The 24,183-nt window shown below is 38.9% G+C and overlaps 4 protein-coding genes and 1 pseudogene across 5 annotated transcripts in view; 2 read left to right on the plus strand and 3 right to left on the minus strand.

The window, feature by feature from the left end:
• The window catches only part of LOC141492500 (calaxin-like), a 30,035-nt gene extending 16,392 nt beyond the window's left edge, over positions 1-13,643 (plus strand). The window contains exons 3-6 of one of the 2 annotated variants that reach the window (XM_074192823.1): positions 1,315-1,419; positions 9,164-9,315; positions 12,387-12,491; positions 13,339-13,643. In XM_074192823.1, coding sequence (XP_074048924.1) covers positions 1,315-1,419; positions 9,164-9,315; positions 12,387-12,491; positions 13,339-13,398 — 422 coding nt within the window. In that variant the 3' untranslated portion in view covers positions 13,399-13,643. The remainder of the gene's footprint in view (positions 1-1,314; positions 1,420-9,163; positions 9,316-12,386; positions 12,492-13,338) is intronic. The other variant, XM_074192824.1, reaches the window with a different exon arrangement.
• On the minus strand, positions 4,841-5,186 carry LOC141493534 (large ribosomal subunit protein eL42-like; the record flags this gene model as incomplete). The annotated part of the gene is made up of 1 exon (XM_074195013.1): positions 4,841-5,186. A coding segment is annotated over one exon (300 nt), but the record flags the coding sequence as incomplete, so codon positions are not given.
• LOC141493670 (proteasome subunit alpha type-6 pseudogene) lies at positions 6,352-6,837 on the minus strand (annotated as a pseudogene).
• On the minus strand, positions 13,584-24,182 carry LOC141492499 (RNA-binding protein 48-like). The gene is made up of 5 exons (XM_074192822.1): positions 23,893-24,182; positions 21,787-21,977; positions 19,552-19,697; positions 17,981-18,564; positions 13,584-13,776 (listed from the first exon to the last, which is right to left on the minus strand). The coding sequence occupies exons 1-5, from the start codon at positions 24,001-24,003 to the stop codon at positions 13,690-13,692; spliced, it is 1,119 nt and encodes a 372-aa protein (XP_074048923.1). The 5' UTR covers positions 24,004-24,182; the 3' UTR covers positions 13,584-13,689.
• Positions 20,755-24,183, plus strand: part of LOC141492498 (peroxisomal ATPase PEX1-like) — a 51,527-nt gene continuing 48,098 nt past the window's right edge. Inside the window, exon 1 of the mRNA XM_074192820.1 lies at positions 20,755-20,775. Coding sequence (XP_074048921.1) covers positions 20,770-20,775 — 6 coding nt within the window. The 5' untranslated portion in view covers positions 20,755-20,769. The remainder of the gene's footprint in view (positions 20,776-24,183) is intronic.

The following is a 24,183-nucleotide window of genomic DNA, read 5'->3' on the forward strand; positions in this document are numbered from 1 at the left end:
ATTTATTTTTTTCTTCTAATTTTTTCCCTTCAAAAACATATTATGTTGATTATAATATTTAATCCTTGGGAGCGGCTAGGTGGCCCAATGAATAGAGCACTGGCCCTGAAGTCAGGAGTACCTGAGTTCAAATCCGACCTGGGACACTTAATCATTACCTAGCTGTGAGACCTTGGGCAAGCCATTTAACCCCATTGTCTTGCCAAAAAAAAACAAAACCCTAAAGGTATTTCCTATTACAAACACTAAAACCTAAAAGTTAAAGTGTGTGTATTTAAAGCACATATATACATATTTAAAACATGGTACAGTCCTACCTACATTCTTCTCCTAATGAATTCAATTCCTAAAGCTTTCCGTTTTGTCTTCACTCTCCTCTCCTTCCTTCACTTCCCCTTTCTTTTATTTGTTTGTTTATTTATTTATATTTTTGCAAGGCAAATGGGGTTAAGTGACTTGCCCACAGCTAGGTAATGATTAAGTGTCCCAGGTCGGATTTGAACTCAGGTACTCCTGACTCCAGGGCAGGTGCTCTATCCACTGCACCATCTAGCTGCCCCAGTCTTTATTATAAAAAACTATTGTCAGCATATTGAGAAGCATTAAGATTGGGATTCTTGTTGTAAAAATTTCTTGATAAAATAATCTAAATCTACTTTGTCATTTACTTTTATAATGTAGTGTTTCTTATGAGTAATTCACTTGTAAAAAATATTAAAACTTCAGGGTTTTCCATGACGGAAACATGTGGTAGAAATTATTTTACTTCTCTCTATATAAAGCAGGTAGTCTTTATGCTTTTTTTTCTTGATGGATAGGTTCTCCTCTTGATTTATTCTTTTTTTAATGTCATTTTATTTCATTTTTCAACTACATGCAAAGATAGTTTTCAACATTCATCTTTTTGTAATCTTTTGAGTTCTACATTTTACTTCCCTCCGTTCCCTCCCCCTCCCCATGACAGTGAGTATTCTGATGTAGATTAGCCATGTACAATTGTGTTTAATATATTTCCATATCTTAAGGCATTTTGGGGGATAATAGACCTCTTAGGCAGTCTGGTGAAGCCCATGAACCTTTTCTCAAAATAATATTTGGAATACATAAATATTAAGAATTCAAAAGTAAACTAATTATAGTAATAGTATAGTCAAAATATTTTAAAACTAATACATAGATCCCAGGTAAATAATTCCTGATCCACTATAGATACTATGGAACTTAAATTGTGTATAAAATGGAATTTTAACAAGAATAAGAAAGAAGTAGAATTTGTCTCTAAAGTGCAAGACCTCTATCTTCTTTCCATTTCAGTGTTTGGTGCTTTTGACAAAGATAATGATAGTCAGATTAATACAACTGAATGGGTTGAAGGATTATCCATATTTCTCCGAGGAACTTTTGAAGAAAAAGTGAAATGTAAGAATTTCTGGCATGGATATTATCTTACACAACTAGAACTACTTTTGATTTCATCCTTCAGTGTTTTTAAAACTGCTACATCAGTAGTCTTTAAATCTTTTACCAATTAAATGTTTTTCAGTGCTTCCCCTGGGCTGGCTGTTAGAAATATGCTTCCAGAGTTTCAAGTATTTATTGCTCAAGAGAAATGCTTTTTCTTTAAAAGTTATCTTTGTACCTGTTTTGTTCTATTTCTGACATTTATATTTTGTTCTACTGGGTTTATATGGTTTATTTGTTTTTACAGCTAAGATTTCATAGTTTTAATAACTATCTAATGTTTTTAAATTTGTGAATTTATGTGGGGCGGCTAGGTGGTGCAGTCGATAAAAAGCACCATCCCTGGAGTCAGGAGTACCTGGGTTCAAATCTGGTCTCAGACATTTAATAATGACCTAGCTGTGTGGCCTTGGGCAAGCCACTTAACCCCATTTGCCTTGCAAAAACCTGAAAAAAAAATTGTGAATTTATCAGTGCCCTCTACTCAAAATTTGCCATTGCTATTTTTGCCAATTTTTCCATATCTGTGTTTCATTATGATTTTATTTAGTTTGATAATTAAGACCGATGGGTAGCTAGGTGGTTCATTGGATAGGGTGACAGGCTTGGAGTCCAAAGGACTCATTTATCTGGCCTCATACACTTAATCTGGGCAAGCCACTTAACCCTGTTTGTTTCAGTTTCCTCATTTGTAAAATGAACCAGAAAAGGTTCGTTATATTTGTCAAGAAAACCCTAAATGAGGTCATGAAAAATTGGACATGCCTGAAAATCATTGAAAACAGCCACGATAATGATTATTATGCTGTATTAAATCAATAATAAAAAATAGGAATTATTGAAATTTTTCACTATATTGATTTGATTTCTAGAGACCTTGAATTTCTTCAATTATTTAAAACTTTAATTTAACTTTAGTGTTATCTTTATAAAGATCATGTATATCATTTATAAATATTTTAAAAATAAATTTCTTCTTGTCATGTTCAATATTTTCTCAACCTCTATTATCATTCTGTGAGAATGCAAATAATTTTAAAAATATTTAATGATTTAATGTTTCATTTTCCCCAAATACATGTAAAAGCAATTTTTAAGCACCATTTTTTTAAAATTTTGAGTTCCAAATTCTCTCCTTTTCTCTCTTTCCTCCTCCCTCATTGAGAAGGCAAGAAATTTGATATACATGTGCAGTCATGCAAAACATTCCCATATTTGTCATGTTGTGAAAGAAAACAAAAAAGATAAGAAAAATAAAGTAAAAAATGTTTGCTTCAGTCTACATTCAGACTCTCTTACTTCTTTCTCTGAAGATGGATAGCATTTTTTATCATAAGTACTTTGGAATTGTCTTGGATCACTGTATTGCTCAGAATAGCTAAGTCATTCAGTTGGTCACTGGACTTGCTACTGTATTCATTGTTCTCCTGGTTCAGCTCAGTTCATTTTGCATCAGCTTTTGTAAGTCTATTTTTTATAATACAATAGTATTCCATCAAAATCATATGCCATAACTTAGACATAGTTCCAAATTGCTCTCCAGAATGATTGAATCAATTTAAAACTGCACCAATGGTGCATTAATGTCTCATTTTCCACATCTCCAATCTTTGTCATTTTTCTTTTCTTTCCTATGAGCCAATCTGATAGGTTGGGATAGTAATTTAGAATTGTTTTAATTTGCATTTCTCTAATCAATAATGATTTAGAGCATTTTTTCATATAATTATAGATAGCTTTGATTACTTCATCTGAAAATTACCTTATCATATCCTTTGACCATTTAGCAACTGGGAATATCTTATTTTTATAAATTTGACTCTGTTCTTTATATTTTTGAGAAATGAGGCCTTATTAGAGAAACTTGCTATAAAAATTCTTTTCACACAAATGATTTCTGTGCATTAACCCCACCCTATTTTCTGGTGTTTATCTTACTTTCTCTCCTTTTAACCCTGTCCATCCTTATGACAATCACCTTCCCCAATCCACTCTCCCTTCTATTGTCCCCTCCTCTTTCTCTGATCCCCTTAATTTCCTCTAGGGCAAGACAGATTTCTATACCCAACTGATTGTGGATGCAATTCCCTCTTTAAGCCAATTCTGAAGAGCATAAGGTTCAAACCTTGTCTGCTCCCCCACCACTATAAAATTCTTTTATGCTGTTTTTACATTTACTCCATTTCACCTCTCTCTTTCTTTTCCCAGGGCATTCTTCTCTTCTCATCCCTTAATTTTTTTTTAGATATAATCCCATTTTATTCAAATCACATCCAGAAACTTCTGTGAATATATACTCTTTCCAAGTGCCCTGATTATGAGAAGGTTCTTGGAATTACAAATATTGCCTTCTCATGTAGAAATGTATTAAATCTCCTATCATTTCTCCTTCCTGTTTACCTTTTTATGCTTCTATTATGTCTTGTATTTGAAAGTCATTTTCTATTCAACTATGTTCGTTTCTTTAAAAATACTTGAAAGTCATCTTTTTTCTTGAGTTTTTTTGGGTAGGTGATTCTTGGTTGTAATCCTAACTCTTTTGCCTTCTGGAGTATTATGCTCCAAACCCTCTAGTCATTTAATGTAGAAACTGCTTGTGAAACACCATAGTATTTGAATTGTTTCTTTCTGGCTTCTTTTTTTTTTTTAGGAAGACTCAACATTTATTAAGCACCTTTAGTTGTGAAAGGTATAGTGCTGAGCACTGTACCAAGATACATAGAGCGACACAGACAAACATTCAGCCCGTGAGAGGGCTTAAAGGCTAATATGGATTTATGAAACACAAACGATGTAAAATGAAAAACATTCTTTACTGTTCAACATCTTGCCCAGCTGTCATTCCTACCTCTCCCTAAACATAATTTTTATCAGTTTTCAATTCACAGGGATTTCAATCACTATTCATTAGTTCACAGAGAATTCAACCTAGAAATGGGAAGTCACTTCATTAATACTTTGAAAACAGGGTATGAATGAGTTTGACTAATAAATGACCAGGCAGTTCAATCATTAATATTTTTCAAACAGGGCAGCCCCTAAAAGTGATGGATTAAGTACTTTTAATTTGCTGAAAGTCTATAATAGGAATAAAATTTTCCTGTATTTTTTATTAGTGATTTTTTAATTGATTTATATTCCTAATTTATTGAACTTTCAAGCTGCCTAGGAATCCAGGCTGTCAGCAACTATGTTAGCCATAGTCCTAACAACCAAGTTCTCCAGGTTCCTTCCCCAATGAAGTAGATGATTAAATTACAACATTCAGTCACATCTTCAAAAACTATTCCTATGTGGGAACAGCTTCACATAGTACCAGACTTGGTTTTTTTTGTCAAGTCTTTTCCTTTCCAAGACAAAAAACACAAAAACCAAGGAATGGAATGAGATGGGTTTTTTCCCTATCAAGACGAAAACAATGAAATTCAGAACTGGATCACTTGGCCCTTTCTCTTCTTAACTCCTCCCAGTTCAAAATGCTTAAACCTGTTCATGGCAAGCTTCCTCTTAGACCTGCAGCTGGGTTCCACACAGTCAAGCCTCAGTACAATCTTTTTTGGGTTTTTTTTTCCTTTTTCTGAAAAACTTTCTTTTGTCTGCCCACCACAACCGCTCTGCTTCCCATGGTTTCGTCTTTTCCCCAGTTCCTTCAGGGAATCCTGGCTTTTCTCGAACTGCGTCACTTTCTGAGGCTTGCCGCACTTTTTGCACAAAGTTCTGGGGATTCAGGGACTTTCACCAAAGGACGACGTCGCGCTCTCTGCCAGGCTCCTCCTGTGGCCAGGCCGCGGGGGTCCCTCGGCCCAGCGCTCAGAGGCCAGCGCCCGGCCGAGGACGAGGACGAGCTGCAGAAGACGACCGGCTTCGAGGGCTGACGGCGGAACACGCTCTGGCTTCTTAACAATATTTTCTCTCTGACCCAGGACTGCAGTTTGAGAACAAAAGGCCCGAAGATTTCCTTTTGGGATCTCTTTCAAGGGGTTGATAAGAGGATTCTTTCCATTTCTATTTTACCTTCTAGGGCAGTTATGTGGCACAATGGATAGAGCCCTGGCCTTGGAGTCGGAGGATGATAGGTCTAATCCAGCCTCAGACATTTGCCACTTAATCAGCTCTGTGACCTTGGGCAAGTCACCTAACCCTGACTGCTTCACATCCAGGATAATCTCCAATCATCCTGGTTCACATCTGGCCACTGGACCAGATGGCTCTGGAGGAGAAAGTGAGGCTGGAGACTTTTACAGGCCCCTCTTCACTCAAATCCAATTGATGTTGTGGTCTTAGAGAATGAAGGACAACTATTTTACCTCTGGTTCTAGAATAAAAGGCAGTTTTCCTTTCTTGAAATATGATGTTGAGGTTCTTTTTTTGATCATGACTTTTAGGAACTTTTGGTTCAATAATTCTTAAATTATCTCACTTCAGTCTATTTTCCAGGTCAGTTGCTTTTCCAATGAGCTCATTCACATTTTCTTCTATTTTTTTCCCATTCTTTTGAGTTTTATTATTTCTTAATGTATTGTTGAGTCATCAGCTTCCACTTGCCTAATTCTCATTTTTAAAAAATTTTTTCTTCAGTGAGCTTTTGTACCTTTTTCCCCCCACTTGACCAATTCCATTTTTTAAGGAGTTGTTTTCTTTTTTTTGGTATATATTTCCCCATGTGAACAATTATGCTTTTTAAGGAGTTCTTTTCAATAAATTTTTGTGCTATTTTTAAACCATTTTTTGACCTATTCTGTTTTTTTTTCTAAAATATCCATTTTATTTATACAGAGCCAGGTCCACTTTAGGGGGATAGCTTGTCAAATCAGAGTTATTGATGAATGTGTTGGTTTTTACCAAATATCCTGGTCCAGCATATAGTCAATTAGGGAGACTAATAGAGTGTTAATCCCTTTCAGCTAGCCCAACAAGGTGTGTATCTGATTCTGTCACAATCCTGAATTCTAGGTTTTCAACTGTAACTACACCAACTTCTAATTCTGAAGGTTTGAAATCAATGGATGGAACAGTAGCCGTGTTATTGCTGTCTCTATTGTCTGTTCAAATGTCCAGTCAGATTTTTTCTTCACTTTCTTTTCAAAGAAAACTAGTTGACTCAGTTTGGCTGCAGTGGCCTTAAATCCACAGTAGTAACCTGCAGGGTCGCTTTTGTACACTTGAGGGCCTTGTTCTTCATCAATACCCAATCAATATCATACAACAGCCAAGGGGCTTCATTTCAGCCTTCTGTGTGTAGACCTCAGAAATATCTGCAATCCTTTTACACCACGTATCTACAGGAATCTCATAGCCATATTTGTATTTCCAGTTTGCAGCCTCATAGTGAGCTCTTTGCACCTGGGACCTGCTATCAGCTGTCATTCCAGTCATCACACAGCCAATGTTTTCAATTATTCTGCGTAAATGAGTCACTGTGCTTGTCCAGTACTTTCTTCTGTGTGACAATTACTGAACAGTCTTTCCCTCGGACAGCTACTGATGTAAGGCCACCCTGGTTAATAGCTTTAAAAGCATATTCCACTTGGTACAGGCGACCCTCTAGGGAGAAAACAGTAATGTGCTGATCAAAGCCAGCACTGGAGCCGAAGGGACATCTCAATGTCTTTTCTCTAGCTTCTATCTAACTAGCCCTGCTGCACCCTCCACTACAGAAGTCTTGGAAAGTGCCTCTTCTGTTTTTTTAAGGTGTTATTTTCCTCAGTATTTTTTTTTTGGTGTCTATCAAGCTTTGACTTTTTTTCATGATCTTCCAGTATCACATTTCTTTTCCCATTTTTTCCCTCTATTGACTATTTTAAAAATCTTTTTTGAATTCTTCATAGAATTCTTTTAGGGTCTGAGATCAAATCACCTTTTTTCTTTAAATAATTTTGGTTTGTTTTTGTTTTTGCAAGACTATGGGGTTGTGACTTGCCCAAGGTCACACAGCAAGGTAATTGTTAAGGGTCTGAGGTCAAATTTGAACTCAGGTTATACTTCAGGGTCGATTCTCTATCCATTGCGCCACCTAGCTGCCCCCAATGCAAATAATTTTTTTAATTTTTCTTCATTTAAGGCAATGGGGTTAAAGTGACTTGCCCAGGGTCAATTATTAAGTGTGTTAAGTCAAATTTGAACTCACGTCCTCCTGATTCCAGGGCTGATACTCTGTCCATTGAGCCACCTAGCTGCCCCCACAAATAGTTTTTAATGATTTTCTTATAGTCTACAACCTTGATAAATTCTCTTCTTTTCCTAAGATGTGTGCATTTTCTAGGCAAACAATCATTACATTTGCAAATAATGTTTTCACTACTTCATCTTCTATGTTAACCCTTCTAATCTTTTTCCAGTCCTATTGTGTATGATTTTTTACATTTCTAATGTAAAAAAAAAGTAAGAAGAGTATACACCTTTATTTTGTGCCTGTTTGGGGAAGTTAAGTGGCACAGTGGATAGAGAATTGACCCTGAAGTCAGGATAACCTGAGTTCAAATCCAGCCTCAGACCCTTAATAATTTCCTATCTGTGTGGCCTTGAACAATCCATTTAAACCCATTGCCTTGCAAAAACCTAAAAAAAATATCCCAAATATTTTGTACCTGTTTTCATTGGTAATGTACCCATTTTCATTTTGTTTTAAATACTGGATTTTCTTAGCTTTCCCAGTCTTCCAGGAGCTACCAAAAAGTCCAGGCTCATTCCAACTGGTATGGGAGCTTAGACCTGCTGTTCCCTACCTGGACAATTCGCTCTTCTGTAGGCAACCTTGGTTCCCCACCCCCCTCAGTAACACACCAAAAAGCTCATCACAATGATGATGTGCAGATTCCAGAAGTAAAGAGAGGCTCACACTCCCCCATAGGAGGATTACTGGTCTGTGCAAACACACCTACCTTCTTAATGTTTTTCCATTAGTTTTCTTTTTTCAAAATTTTTTAATTTTATTAAAGACAATGGGGTTAAGTGGTCACACGGCTAGGCTATTATTAAGTGTCTGAAGTCTGATTTAAACTCAAGTACTCCTGACTCCAGGGCCTGTGCTCTATCAGTGACCCACCTAGCTGTCCTTTCCATTAGTTTTCTTTTTCTTCTTTTTTTTTTAGGTTTTTTGGGTTTTTTTGCAAGGCGATGGGGTTAAGTGGCTTGCCCAAGGCCACACAGCTAGGTAATTGTCTTAGGCCAAATTTGATCTCAGGCACTCCTGTTTCCAGGGCTCTATCCACTGCACCAACTAGCCGCCCCTTTGCCATTAGTTTTCTTTCTTTTTTTTTTTGCAAGGCAATGGGGTTAAGTGGCTTGCCTGAGGCCCCAAATCTAGGTAATTATTAAGTGTCTGAGACCGGATTTGAACTCAGGTACTCCTGACTCCAGGGCTGGTGCTTTATCCACTGCCACCTAGCCCCCGTATAAATCCACTTAGTTGGCAAGGTGTTTACAAATAGTGCCATGCCATAGAGGTTGAGCTGAAAGGAGCTTGAGAGGTCATCCAGGCTAACACTTAATCCAGTTGGGCCTGTGATGTTAACGTGAGTCCTCTTTCCATTGGCTCACTTGGCCTCCTATTTTTAAACATTGATTTGGTGTGAAATGATTGAGTTTTGATGCAATTCTAATTTAATATTAATGCTATAAAGCATTGAAATAGTTAAGGGGAAATGAAGCCATGTGAATTGTTCATCTAAAAGTAAGACTTTTCCTTACACTTTATAAAAAGACTGTTACCAAGTTTATTATTTGAATGGGGAAGGATACATTTCCCAGGAGGTGATGTTTGACCTGCTGAAGAATAGTCTCCTCAGACACACAGTTGAAGAAGATCCAGAAGAAGGAATAAAAGAGTTAGTAGAATTAACAATGAAGAAAATGGTGAGTCTTTGGAACTGAGGCTGGAGGGCAGCAGCTGGGGCGGGACCGGGGTGGGGGGGAGGGGCTGGGATAGACTAGCTTGCCTCCTTAGGCAACAGATAGCATAGAAGTCAAGGGTATGGGATTGTATCTTTTATTATTAAACAAAGGTAATTTTGTTATCATTCAGTCTTTCATAAAATGTCATTTTGAGGGACAAAGGCTGGTTTTCTAGTTTAGGACTTACCTGGTTCTCCCTCCAATTCTTCTGCACCACAGCCCCTGGACTAAGCTTGCACTTGGGGGGGGGCAGTATTATGTTGAAAGAACACTGAAGGGGTGGCTAGGTGGTGCAGTGGACAAAGCACAGGCCCTGGAGTCAGGAGTACCTGGGTTTAAATCCGGTCTCAGACACTTAATAATGACCTAGCTGTGTGGCCTTGGGCAAGCCACTTAACCCCATTGCCTTGCAATAAAAATCAAAAAAAAAAAAACACTGGACTAGGGGGGCAGGAACAGCCTGGGTCTAAATCCCCCTGGGTCACTAGCTGGCTATGTGGCCTTTGGCAGAGGGCTTAATCGTTCTAACCTTTCTCATCTGTAAAAAGAATAATCTGGTCCTCAGTTTTTTCATCTATAAAATGAGGATGTCTGTGAAATCTTAACCATCTCACTAGATGGTTTTTGAGGATCAAATGGATAGAGCAGGAACCCTTTTATTTTTCAGATGGGGAAGCTGAGGCCAAGAGGTTTAGATTTTAAGTGACATGAGCAAGGTCACACAGCTGGAGTCTGGCCAGATTCTATTTGTTTTTTAAGGGCCAACTAGAGTGGTTTTTTAATCCCCAAGGTCTTCCCTTGTAGTCCTAGCACACATTGTTCTTTCCCGACTCTAACCTTTGATCTTCCTATAAAACTTAGCTTAGTTATACAGTTTTGCTAATTATTTGATGTACTTTGTGTCCTTCAACTAGATGTGCCAGAGCAATACAATAAAGGGAGTTCATGGGAGCTGAGATTGAGGATGGGAGAGAGGAAAAGACGAGGAGCCAGAGTAGCATCCTGAGGAATCCAGCAGAGATGACAGAAGAACAATTGGATAGGTGGGGAGAGAATGAGAGAGGGTGTCCTGAAATCATAGAAGAGACTTCCAAGGAGTGATCAACAGAGTCAAAGGCTACAGGGAGGTCCAGGAGAAGGAAGATGGAGAGAAAGCCACTGAACTTGGCAACTGGGTAGTTTAACCACAAAGGGCAGAAGAAATAAGAGGATAACAAGGGAGGGAGAATCAAGTGAGGACTGAGGAGGAGGGTTGTAGGCAGGAGGAAATAAGCCAGTGGACAGGGAGAAATTGAATTATGGGAAAGAGTGGGGAAGACAAGACAGTCAGTTAGAGAAGTGATTAAATGGGATTAGTTGAACAGCTAAGTAGCCTTGGTCAGGAGCAAGGCCACCTCATCATGTGAGACATGGGTGAAGGAGGATAATGGTAGAAAGCACCTGAGGTGCCAGAAATGAGGAAAAAGAAAGAACTGAAGGAGCAGGAGGAGGTGGAACCATGACAGATTTGAAGAGGGATGAGCAGTTTTGGAGGGTGGGCTAGGGAGGTGATAAGGGAGGTAAGCTAGGATGGCCTAGCAGCAGCGAGGGCCCAGTTGAGGTTATGTAATATATATTTGTAGTGGATTCAGTTGGAACAATTACCTGATTTTCTTTTTCTTTTTTTCAATTCTACTTATATTTTAAGTTTTCAACATTCATTTTTGTAAAGTTTTTTCCTCTCTTCCCCCCCCCCTCACCTTAGGATAGCTGTTAATCTGATAACAGAACATATATGTACATCGTGTTACTTATAGTTCCATAATAGTCATGCTGTGAAGGAAGAATCAAAATAAAGGGGGGAACTATGAAAAAGGAAAAAGCAAAAAACAAATTTAAAAAGGTGAAAATAGGGTGGCTAGGTGGCGCAGTGGATAAAGCACCGGCCCTGGAGTCAGGAGTACCTGGGTTCATATCCGGCCTCAGACACTTAATAATTACCTGGCTGTGTGGCCTTGGGCAAGCCACTTAACCCCATTTGCCTTGAAAAAAACCTAAAAAAAAAAAAAAAGTGAAAATAGTATGCTTTAATCTGCATTCAGATTCCATAGTTCTTTGTCTGAATGTAGGTGGCATTTTCCAAGCCAGGTCTTTGTCTTTGATCCCTGTATTGCTGAGAACAGCCAAGTCTATATCATAGTTGATCATAACATAATGTTGCTGTTAAGGTAATTACATGATTTTCTCCATCTTCTCTCAATAGCATATGTATGAAGGTGGAAGATGATGGATATAATCCAAGGCTGAGATCAGACTGGGCATAATCAGAAATATAAGCGGACAAGAGATTCAAGAGAGGATAGGGAAGGGTTGAATTGGTCAGTAGAGTCAAGATGAGGAGCTGGCCAGTGCAAGGGAGGTGACCTGGAGAGAATTAAAAGGAAATAACAGGATGAAGAGTAGGGTTATTAAGGAAGGCAGAGAGAAGTAAAAAGTCACCAGATTATGGTTAGATGAGGGGATTTCAGAATTCTCAGACACCTGTAGGTGAAGACAAGATCAAGGATTTGGTGATCTTTACTTATGGCTGAGGTTGGGTGGAGGACTAAGCTCATGGGAGATGAGTAGGTTGAAAAACTGAGTGGTTAGGTTTTTTGAGGCATATTATATAATGTATATTAAAGTCTCCCCAACTATTAGGGCAGGATTTTCAGAAAGAATTGTGAGCCAGGTACCAAACTCATTGAGGATGGGAGGAGTGATGGGAAGCTACAATGAAGGCCTGAATGGCCTGAGATCAAATTTGGTCTCATATACATACTAGCTGTGTGATCTTGGGCAAATCACTTAACTTCACTGGGCTTTAGTTTCTTCACCTGTAAAATGGGGATGATAAAAGTACCTCCCTCAGAGGGTTGTTATAAGTATAAAATGAGTTATCAGTAAAGGGCTTTGGAAACTTTAAAGTGCTCTAAAAATGCTGTTATTATTATTATTATTATTATTATTATTATTATTATTATATGCTAAGAAATGCTCATCTTCCTTCCAAGGATTGTGATAATGATGGGAAGCTGTCTTATGAAGACTTTGAGCAAGCTGTAAAAAAAGACCATCTTTTGTTGGAGGTATTTGGCCCATGTTTACCAGAAAGTGAGGTAAATCATCACCCTTAATGCCCATTCTAACCCTGCCCTAGAAGGGGGGGATTAGAATAAGCAGACTATCTTCACAAATAGCCCCTGGGAGACCACTTCCTTCCACCAAGGCCACTGGTTCTTTGCATTAAATACAGTGGCCAGAGGTTTTTACTCCACTCCTATGGAGAGCCTCCTCTCAAGGAACATGAGTTAACCTATGTTAGGGTATAAGCTCCATTCTGTGCAAAAAAAAATCCCCTTTGAGAAAAATAGATTCAATTTAACAAGTATTCATTCAGTCCCTTTGATGTTCAAGATACTATTCTAGGAAATGGGGGAAAGAATGCAGGGTGATAACATTCTGTTTCGGGGCAAGTATCAAGGGATACAAGTAACTAAGAGGAAGGCACTGTGAGCAAAAAGCTTCACATGGAGCTCCTAAGACCTATGTCCAGTCTCTGACACATGGTGACTGTAGGAGCAGGCAAGTCTCCCAACCTCTCTGTGCCTCTGGCTAGTGTCCACCTGCCAGGGGGATTGCCTCACAACCAAAACAAGTACCTCAAAGTTAAAAAGAGGATGGGGATGATTGGGTGAGAAAGCTAGAAGCTAAGACTTATCCTAAAGATGCCTTTTAAACGGCCTCTCCTCCATATAGACACCACCAGCTTCTTTCCAGTTAGCTTCTCAAGCCTTTATTCTCTCTAAACTAGGTTTGGATACAAGGGAAAGTGGGAGAAGTTAAACTTTTAGCAAATTAGAAATTCAGCAAAATTCAATAAGTCACTTGTTAGAGATGTAATTGAACTATACTGCAACAATGTATTTCCTAACACATTCAATTATGGCCTATTTTGTTTTCCAGAAGTGTCTTGAATTTGAAATTCTGGCATTCAAAGACCTAAACACTGAATTTCAACTGTGAATAGTTGAACCCTATTTGTAAAGGGAATCAGAAATGGATCCTGGCTGCTTTAAATTCTGGCTATATTATGAATCATACCAGACATTTATACATGTGAAGTGATCTGTTATTTTGAGGCAGAAGCAATGGATTGTTTATAATTTAAATATAAATATCAAAATAAGACATTTATACAAATACAAAAAGGACTAATTTTCAAGATGAGATTGAATAATTTATTTAATGTTCAAAGGATAAACATTTAGTAAGAGTATTAAAAGTTATAAATTTAAATATGCGATCTATAGTCTTCTATATTCTTCTTCTTTGTTTTAATGGGTGACTTCTACATGTATCTTCCAGCTTGTCCTCTGAAGCTTTTTGTTGGGAAGAAATTACCTAGTTAAAAAAAATCACCAAAAATTATTTTCTTCCTCCTTTCGTTATCTAGTACACATTAATAAAGTACTAGGAGGGATATTCAGTAAAGACAACTCCAGTCAGGCCTCTATCTAGCACACATTTTGGGGGAAGGTTGATTTGACTTCAAAGAACAGAAACAGGTTCAAAGTAACACTGTTAGCCCATAATGAGATGGAAAACATTTCCTTCTCAAGTTTCAGAGAAATCTATTTGAGGCCAAAATAGAGAACATTTTCTTACTGGCAGATCCCCTACACCAATCAAATTAGAGACCTAAACCATTGGTGCTACTTCTAGTGCTCCTGCTAGAGAAACAGATGGGAGAACTGGAAATTGGGGGCGGGGGGGAGAGGAAATGGAGGAAATATTTGTGAATTCTATTAACAGTAAAGTCATTTTGTTCATTGAAGATCACTAAGATCAACTTCAGCTTCTCTCTATGTATGACTTGGCTTGTTCTAAATTTTCATGTTTGGCATATTTAGAAGAACAAAGACCCACCAAGGGACAGGTGAAAGGATGAGGGGACATAGATGAAAATCTAAGAGAGAAAAAAATTACACTGCCTACCCATCTTTTCTTTATCTAGGTGATTTCATAAATCTACTCATTCTACTATTCTACTGTTGCTGCCCCTTCTTTCTAAGTCCAATTCTGAAACCTAAGCAAATCGCTTTATCAGATCAGAGTTGGGAAGGAACCAAGAAGTCATCTTGCCCAAAAACTAATCAAAGAATCATTTGTTCCTGTAAACTTCTAGGGAGAGACACCATCCCATTATCCTTCTTGTGCAGCCTAAGATCCTTGTGAGCATATCTACCTCTTCCATATGACAGTCCTTCAAATACTTTCTTTCCCCAATAACGTCTTCTCTTCCAGTCTAAATATCCAACCTGATTCATATAGCAAGATCTCAAAGCCCTTTTCCATGCTCCATCGCCCTTGTGTGGACAGTCTTTGCCTTAATGTCCTTTCCAAAAAATGGCCCTAGAACTGAACACAACATTCCAAATGGGCTTTGACTAGGGTAGAATGCGGGGGGGGGGGGGCTACAGCATTCCTAATCCTAGACAACTACATCTCTTTTACAGGGAAGCAATGTGACATAAAGAATAGAGTATTGCCTGGGGAGTGACTGGGGAATACTTAAGTCAAGGGACCTGGGTTCAAATGTGACTGAGCCACTTACTGCCATGACTTTGGACAAATCATATATTTTTCCAGAGTCTCAGTTTCCTTATCTGTAAAATGGTTAGGTTGAACTCTACTGTCCATTCCAGTTCCATATCTATTGCTTACATTGATCTGCAGTCCACCAACATCCTCAGATTTTTTTTGGATGAACTATCTGATGCTAAAAAGTTGACTTTTTAAACCTAAGTGTGTATTACATTTATTTCCATTCAATTTTCTCTCATTAGATTCAGTCTGACATCTCAGACTGCTAGCATTTTGGAGGGACCCTGACTAATCCAATGGATTCCTTCCTACCTTACCTGCACATTTAAGGAGCATGGCAGGCCCTGTATCCAAGCCCATGATGAAGAGGTCAAGCACAGGCCTCAGAAGGTAACAGAACCATTAGTCGTTTTTCTGTGGGTCTAGTCATTCATCAAATTGTAAACCCACCTCACTCAGCCACTGGCTAACCTGCCTTTCTCTCTCTCTCTCCATCTTGTTCACAATAGCATCAAAAGGTTTGATCAAATAGTTTTCTAAAATCTAAATAAATGATGTCTATGGCATTCTGGACCTACCAACAAAATCCCATCAAAAAAAGAAATGTATTTAGTTTGGAACTGGGCTACCAGTTCTTGATAATGCAATTCTCTCTTTGGGATCAAAGTATGCTTTACTGGGGCAAAGTGAAGTGAGCAGAACCTGAACATTTTTTACAGGAACAACAATGTAAAAACAACTCTAAAAGACTTAGGAGCACTGATTAACACAATGACCAACCACAATTCCCAAAAACTCAACAAGGAGTAGGAAACCCTCAACTCCAGAGAGAGATGATGGACTCAAAATAGAGGCATATATCTTTTTTGACATGGCCAACATGGGAATTTGTTTTGCTTGACTATGTATATGTAAAAGTTTGGGGTTGGGTTTTTTTTTTGCATTTTCAATGAAATAGGGAAGGAGCAGAGGGAAGTAAGAAGGTGGATCTGAAAATAAAATTGAATTTTATAAATCATATGGTTTAGAATTTCCTAGGAACTGTCAACTTTACTTCTGTGGATTCTAAACAGGGGCATCTGCTCTTCTTTAGTCAGAGACTGAGAGAGTACTGGGCCTGGAATCCCACAAGAGGTCTGTATTATTTAGCAAGTTGCTGCCTATGAGACAGTTAAGAATGACCCTGGGATTGTGAACTCAGATGATAGAAGGACAGCAATAGGAAAATTAAGATTAAAGCACGGTCTCAGGAAAACAAAAGGGAGTTTTATTTTGAACATGCTCAATTTGAGATAGCTATGGGACATTCGGGTAGAGCTATCTAGGCCTAGATAAAGTTTAGAAAGGCAGGAGCAGAGTGATGCCAACTGCTTCCACAGAAGATGAAAAAGCTCATCAAGACAGAGAGGAAATCTGCAGTCACTGTTATTGAAACAAAACTCATCATCTTTCAAGACCCCACGCTTCCACATTTCACCCTTCCTGTCCAACACACCACTCTTGTTCTAGTCATCTAGAGTCAAAACTCATGGGCTCATCAACAAGTCTTGTTGATTCTGCCCCTACAATAGCTCTTGCCTTTGTCTGTGTCCCCACCTTGGGTGGTGATCAATGCCTGTCAAGGCCCTGATCAACTCTGACTGAGTCATTGCTAGTCTCCAGGTTGTCCTCTCTACCTCCAAAATCTCTCTACTCCAATCCAGCCTTCAAAGCTGCCATGTCTTGTTATTGGTTGCCCCATGTCCTCCTTGGCTTCTCAATCCCAATTTTCCTTCAAAAGTCACCTCAAGCATCATCTTCAACATGATGAGGTGGTTCCTAGGGAACTATTTATTTTTTACTCATACTGCACAGTTTTGTTTCTTCTAGCAGAACCTAAACTTCTAGAGGTCAGCGATTGTTTCCCTGCCTTTGTATCCCGAGAGGCCAGTGGAGCACTGGAATACCATAGGTGCTTAAGGCTTGTTAACTGAAAGAAGGGAAGGAAGAGAGGAGGGAGAGCGTGTGAGTGTGTGTCTGTATGAGCAAGTTCGAGAGCACATGCCTCTTGGGATTTCCACTTCAACTTGGTAATAGAACATAGATGATTCAACCAGGAAGACAGAGGTAAGCAGGGCAGATAAGAGGAAATCCTGTGGCTAGCAATCAGAATAATATCCCCTCCTAGTGGTCAGTTTCAAAGTCTGCAAAAGAAGTCAAGAAGGATTAGAATTGAGAAAATACCAGGAGATCAATGGTGACTTTGAAATTTAAAAATTTTAGGTGGAAACAAAAGTCAGATTGCACAGGGCTGAAAATAAGGAGGTGGGGAAATATTGGAGGCAATAAATATAGTTGTTTCCAGGAGTTTGGCTCTGAAAGTACAGGGGGAAAATGATGGTGTGAAAGGAGGGGAGGGTTTGAGAAAGTTTTTTTTTTTAAGGATGGGGGAAATATGGGGATTCTAATAGACAGCTGGGAAGAAACCTGGATAAGTAGTTCAAGCAAAACAAAATGGAAGTTTGATCATTTTCCCTACGCTAATATTGGCTAAGAAATACAGAGATTGCTAATCTAACCCTAATGCTTAAGAAAGATTAAAAGGGTAAATGAGAAAGAATTCTAAAAATCTGTACTATAGGCCCATTATTTAGAGCTATGTTTTTATTATATGGCCTCTTCTCCCTTTTTTCAAGAGTCTAGAAGTAACATACAAATTAAAATAAAAAAGCTGAATTTTGGAGTAAAGTCATTTCTTAAAATGTTCTTTAAGTTGATTACTAAATAGTAAAATAATCACACCAATGTTTTTTAAAGCAAGGATTAACATAAAAGCAAAACTATTTCAGTCTTAAATTGGATTATTTTGTTATGAATCAATATGGTTTAGAGAGAAACATTCCACAAAAATAAAAAGTGAATAACAATAGCTTATTAAAAGTCATAGATGATACTCTACTGAGTTGCTCTAAAGGCTTAACAAATGAAAGTCTTTCAAAGTAGCTTGCAAAAATATACATACCTCTTTAAGTTTATTCCGGATTAAAGTAGCTGACATATTTAAAGATTCATCTTCCATATCCACTTTGGGGATTTCTGGTAGCTGTGGCCCAATAATAACCTCTTTATTTCTTGGGTTTGTTTCAAGAAAAGTTTCAAGTTTACGGTCTTCTTCTCTTCTCCGCTTTCTTTCCTGCAGCTGAGTTGTTCGAGGCATGAATCTAGCAATCCCGTTATTAGAGGGAGTAATCCTTGGGGATCCAAGATAGTCTACTGAAGTTTTAGGCATTTCCATCTCTATACTCTGTATTAAAGAGTTATTCTGATTATAATTTGACTTGACTTTGTTAGAGTTACTGTCATGCTGAGGGGAGATCAGTGTTCCTTCTAAGAGCTCTCCTGATTGGAAGACTGTATATTTGGAGGAAACAAGAGATGGGATTGAATTCTGGCAGTTAGATTGACAATTCCATGGATTTTCAGAACAAGTGTTTGAAGGGGTCACACAAAATTCAGATGTCTTTGATTGAAAGTCTTTTCTGAGATCTTTTGTAACTCCATGTTCTGTATACAGTTTTTTCTTTGTTAGTGGTTGGATTTTATCTTCTAAAGTTTTAAAAGAAAAAATTAGAGTTAATTATTGTAGTAATTTTGAAAAACATGCATTATATGATTTTTATAAACTGCAAGAAAATAACAGATGATTTTATCATAGACATATTCTAATGGTCTAGTACATACTTCCCCTTAATTCATAAGTTTGAGGGAAAGAAGTCAAGCAAACTGCTCCAGGAAGACATGAAGAGGGAAAGACCACTTTCAACTAGGGAAGGCTTCATGGAATTGGTGACACCTGTCTGGGAGTCTTAAAGAAAGAAAAGGATTTTGTCAATCAAGGGTGAGCAAAGTATGTATTCCCAGGCAAGGAACTTTAGCCTGAGCAGATATAGAGAAGCTGGGAAATGTAGAAATAGATCTAGAAATAGCCAATATTTCAATCTGCTAGAATTTCAATCTAGAAATAGCCAATATTTCAATTTCAATGAAGGAGAAGAATGTGAAATAAGGTCATATTTCAGAGGGCATGAAATCCCAGGCTAAAAAATTCACATCAGAACTATGTACCAGGCATGTTATTATTTTAGCATTTATATGAAGGATGGATTAGAAGGCAAAGAAAGTAAAGGTAAAAAACCAGTTTAGTTGTTTTATAATAGTCCGTGGGAGAGGAATGAGGGAGGGGTGTGGCAAGATAAAATTGTGGAAGTTAAGACTTGGACAACTCATTGAGTTTGAAGAAAAGGGATGAACTAAAGATGATTTCTAGAAAAACATCACCAGAACCCTAATTCTGGCTGCTCTTTTCAGGAGACAATCAATCTATCTTGCTCACTCAGAAACCCTTGATTCTACTCAAAGCAACTGGGGAGGTCAAGCAAGAACCTCAAGTGGGGCATCTAGAATGCAGTTAGTTGCCAGGCAAAGCTAACATACCTACCCAATGAACAGGACTCAAGCTATTATAAAATCAGCATTCACTGACTCAAGCTATTATAAAAAAAAGTAAAAATAATGAGATCATGATTTGCACACCTTTAGCCCCAGTTGTTCTTGCTATATATCGTCGCCTCTCCTGTAGTTTATCTCTGGTTTCTTGTACTGTTTCAAATTCTGGAGCATAGCACACATGAAGTAAACCACCAAAAAAACCCCGCTCATCCAATTTTCGTTTGGCTATCCTAAACAGAAATGAGAGAATACAGTCTATTAATCCAGGTTCACTCAAAATGACAACATAACCAAATAGCTTAAAATGCACTGACAAAAGCAAACTTTTGAGATTCTTCAATTCCCTAGTTTCTGAATGATCCTCACGTTAAATATGCATGCTCCTAAATAAAGATGTAGCACCTGTGGGTTAACCTAGGATCAATTATTGATCTTGGAAAAGATTTAAGGAAAAAAGAAAAAGGGGACACTAGAGGATAAGTTGAATGGTTAGTATCATAGAAGCAATAAACATGAGCATGGAGAGATTTCAGGAGATGGTGGAGGATACAAAGGCCTGGAATGGTATGGTCCATGAAGTCATAGTTAGATCCAACTGATAAGAAGGCTTGAAGTTGTTTTTCCAAGCATGCTGGGTTGGCAATGAACCTTTCACAATCTCTCTGTCTTTCTTGAAGACAGAGAGTACAATGGCACATATAAACACAGCGAGACAGACTTAAGGTACAATCTGTGGTCTGAAACAAGCTAAATGGTCCACATGAGGGACAAGAAAGTAATGAATTCAGATCATACAATAGAAGATTTAGAGCTGAAGAGGACTTTAGGTACCCTATCGACTCCAAATCTCATTTTACAAAGAGTTCAAGCCTGGGTCCATTGACTCTGATGGCCTTCTTCCAAACTACACCATGAATATCTCCACTTCCTTTTCTTAGCATCATGTGTTAACACACTAAGCTAAGTGACTTGCCATACCCACTTGTATCATATCATTTTAAATTCAACATTTATTAAGTGCTTACTATGTCCAAGCACTGGGGATAGATCCAGAATCAAAAACTAAAGTTTCTGTCCCCAAGGGGTTGGAGGAAGGCATGGGAAGGGTGATGTAAAGACATAATACATATGCAGGTAATATAAAGTATATACAAAATATCAGGAGGATCAGCAGGAAACAACCAGTAGGGAGACAAAGAAAGACCTAATCTATGAGATGGTACCTGAGGAATATCTGGACAGAAACTAGGAGTCTGAAGAAACAGAGATGAAGAGAGCAGGGCAGCCCAGACATGGAAGACTATGAAGGTGAGAGATGGAATAGTGAACAAAACAGTGTGTACTTGGGAGGAGCACGGTGTAGTGGAAATGTGGGCTTTGGAGCCAGAGTACTTGGGTCAAGTCCTCTGTATTAACTCTATTGAGTCGTTTTAGTCATGTCCAAATTTCTGTGATCTGGAGTTTGTTTAGCAAAGATCCTGAAGCAGTTTTGCCACTGTTTCATCTTAACAAAGAGGAAGGGAAGCACACAAGGATTAGAGACTTGCCCAGGGTCACTCAGCTATTAAGTGTCTGAGGTCAAATTTGAACTTAGGTCCTCTTAACTCCAAGTTTAGTGTTCTATCCATTGCACCACCTAGCTACCATTTTATCCTTGGATAAATCTCTTAATTTCCCAGGGATATAGTTTCCTATTCTTAAAATTACAGAGATGGACCAGGTGGCTTTTGAGTGGCACTCCAACTCTAAATTTATGATCCAATGATAGGGGGGTAATATTATTATTGTCACTTGTCCTTTGTTCTCAAAGATGACCATCAGGGAAGTGATCTTGAAGAGGACCATGACATCAGAAGGAGATGCTACAACATACAAATGAATTGGCGTGAGGGGTGCTATGCTAAATCACCAGTCTCGCTTTCTCCTTTGGAGCCATCTGGGTCTAGTGGTCAGATATGAATCAGGATGGCTCTGGGGGTAGTGCGAGCAGGGGGGAATGTAAAAGTGGTAGAAAACCAGGTTCCTGCTCTCAAGAAACTTGCACTATATCTGAACAATCATCAATATTTATTTAGCACCCACTCTAGGCAGAGCACTGAGACAGAGTATCTATGTGAAATAAGTAGATTATACAAAGTAGCAGAAGGTCCTAGAATGGGTGAAAGGAGGAGCTCCCTATGGAACAGAGGGAGCTATGTGAGAGAAACCAATCAAACTGGGTCAAAAAGTACAGATTTTTTTGAAATCTAGGTGTGACTAAAGCTAAATCTTGGTTTAGAGTGATCATAAAAAGAGAAATGTGTTGGGCATCCACATTACCTTGCACTTTGTAATTTTTGGAATTTAATTAGATACACTTCTGTAAATTCTTCTGCTGGATATTCATCTAGAGCATTATATTGTTCAATAGCACCAAATAAAGCAAATTGCTCAATCAACTCCTTCATGACACCCACTGCAGGAACTCCTTGAACCAGTAAGTACCGAGATTCCAAATTGACTGTATAAACCTAAAGGAAATATAGATGCATTAATGTTTTTTCACAGATACTTGAATAAAAATGCCTCTTATATTTATCACAGAATCTGTAAGTTAGAAAACTCAAGAAGTCATCTGGCCCAATCCAAACCAAAGTAGGAATCACCTCTATAGCACCTCTTCCAATCTCTAAGACCTATAGCTATGGGGAACTCATTTTTCTGAGGCAAATCACCTCACTTTAAGATGGGGTTGTTAGGAAAATTCTCCTTATAGGGAACTAAAATCTGCCTCTTATTTCTCCCCATTGCTCCTCAGTCTGCCCTTTGGCATCAGCAATTTCTCCCCCAAATGGTAGCAGGTCTTGAAGTAGTGGAAAACAGCTATCATATCACTCTTTTTTTTTTTATTAAAGATATTGGGTTTTACATTTTTCCCCCCATCTTACTTCCCTCCCCCAACCCCCCATGAAAATCAATCTATCAGTCTTTACTTTGTTTCCAATATCATATCACTCTTGTCTGTCATCTTCTCCCTTCCAATCTTTTTTTTTTAGGTTTTTGCAAGGCAATGGGGTTAAAGTGGCTTGCCCCAAGGCTATATGACTAAGTAATTATTAAGTGTTTGAGATGGGATTTGAACCCAGGTACTCCTGACTCCAGGGCTGGTGCTTTATCCACTGTGCCACGTAGCCACCCACCAATCTTCTCTTATTCAGGGTGTCTTCAGTGTTTTTGGTCAATCCTTCAGTAACATAACATCCAGTTCCTTCACTATCTCAATAGATGTAGTTCAAATCTTTTTCCTCATATAGCACCTAAAAATTCTCATGATAAGGCCTAATCAAGCCAGAGTTCAACCTTGAAAGTAATTTTCAAATTACTATGTTTTGAACAGTTACGACATTGTGTTTTAAAATGTAGCTTCCTCTAAGATAAAGGGAAAAATTGTAAAATTCAAAATAAATAAAATCTTTAATTTGAAAAAATGTAGCTTTCTCACTGATAACACTGTGATGTATGTAAGAACAAAGAAGCATAGATTCAAGATGCTTTATTATTCATCTGGCATAAATCCAGGCCAGCCATTTAAAATCAAAGGAGATATAAAACCGTTGTAATTATTTTCAGTCTTTTGAGGATATAGAGATTTTAGAATCTATCCAGTCATTGCTTCATCTTACAGAAGAGGAAACTCAAGGAAGGTTTTGGGTCTCATAATAATGACTCTCTTAGTAAGCTTGGGCATCCTGCTTTCCAATGTGATGTTCTGCTACACCAATAAACCAGGCTCCACTTATAGAGTTATAGAACTCTTAACTGTTTGAACACAAAGCTTCTTAGTCTCCCTGGGATGGGTTTTAGAGATTCTGTGAACTCGGGTGGAGAAAATAAATGACATCTTTATTTTTTTAAACTAACCTGTAACTGAAAAGTAGCAACAAAACGTTATTCTGAAAATGACTCAAAATGTTTTCAGAACCAGAGGTTAGTATAACAGGGAAAAGGCTACACACACTTATCTTTAGACTGGAGATTTACGATGGGGATTGTTAATCGGTGAATTTTAATTTATGCTAGATTCAGGGTAATTTCCTTCATTTGAAAAGCTGAATGAGGGGGCGGCTAGGCGGCGCAGTGGATGGAGCACCGGCCCTGGAGCCAGGAGGACCTAGCTGTGTGGCCTTGGCCTTGGGCAAGCCGCTTAACCCCCATTTCCTTGGGAAAAAAAAGAAATGCTGAAAGAATGAATGGGTGCATCGGAGCCCTGGAACCCGAGGAATTACAACCCGAAGGTTTGCCCGGGACCTTCCTCCTCCTCCTCCTCCTCCTCCTCCTCCTCCTCTTCCGAGCGATCGCAAACATAGAGGGAAACCTGACAAGGCGGAGGGCCTGGGCTCTCATTCCCGCGGGGCCCCGTCCGGGTCCGCCCCGCTGCTTCCTCACCTTCACGGCGCGGGGCCTGCGGCCCTCCCGATACTTGGCTCGCGAGTCACAGACAGGCCGCTGCGCGTGGTGGGGGTAGTAGCCCCCCAGCTCCCCTCCGCCCTCCGCCATGCCGGGCGCCTCGGCCCCCTCCCAGGGGGGCTTCCGGTCGGCCTCGATCCCTTTCGTCCAATCAGAGGACGCGGCGGGAGGCGCCGGCCCGGGATTGGCTGGAGCGCCGATGACGCTCGTTGACGCAGCGGAGGGGAGGCGGGCCGGGTCCTGCGGTCCTCTCGGCGCGCGGCTGCTCTC

Source organism: Macrotis lagotis, chromosome 7, assembly GCF_037893015.1.
Source record: "Macrotis lagotis isolate mMagLag1 chromosome 7, bilby.v1.9.chrom.fasta, whole genome shotgun sequence".
NCBI lineage: Eukaryota > Metazoa > Chordata > Mammalia > Peramelemorphia > Peramelidae > Macrotis > Macrotis lagotis.

What these genes read in the sequence shown, in the direction of transcription:
- LOC141492499 (XM_074192822.1), bottom strand. Translation starts at nt 24,003, where the DNA reads ATGGCGGAGGGCGGAGGGGAGCTGGGGGGCTACTACCCCCACCACGCG. An exon ending in CAAAAATTACAAAGTGCAAG is followed by an intron (nt 19,698 to 21,786) that starts GTAATGTGGATG and finishes ATTTCTGTTTAG; the next exon opens with GATAGCCAAACGAAAATTGG. An exon ending in AAGAACAACTGGGGCTAAAG is followed by an intron (nt 18,565 to 19,551) that starts GTGTGCAAATCA and finishes TTAAAACTTTAG; the next exon opens with AAGATAAAATCCAACCACTA.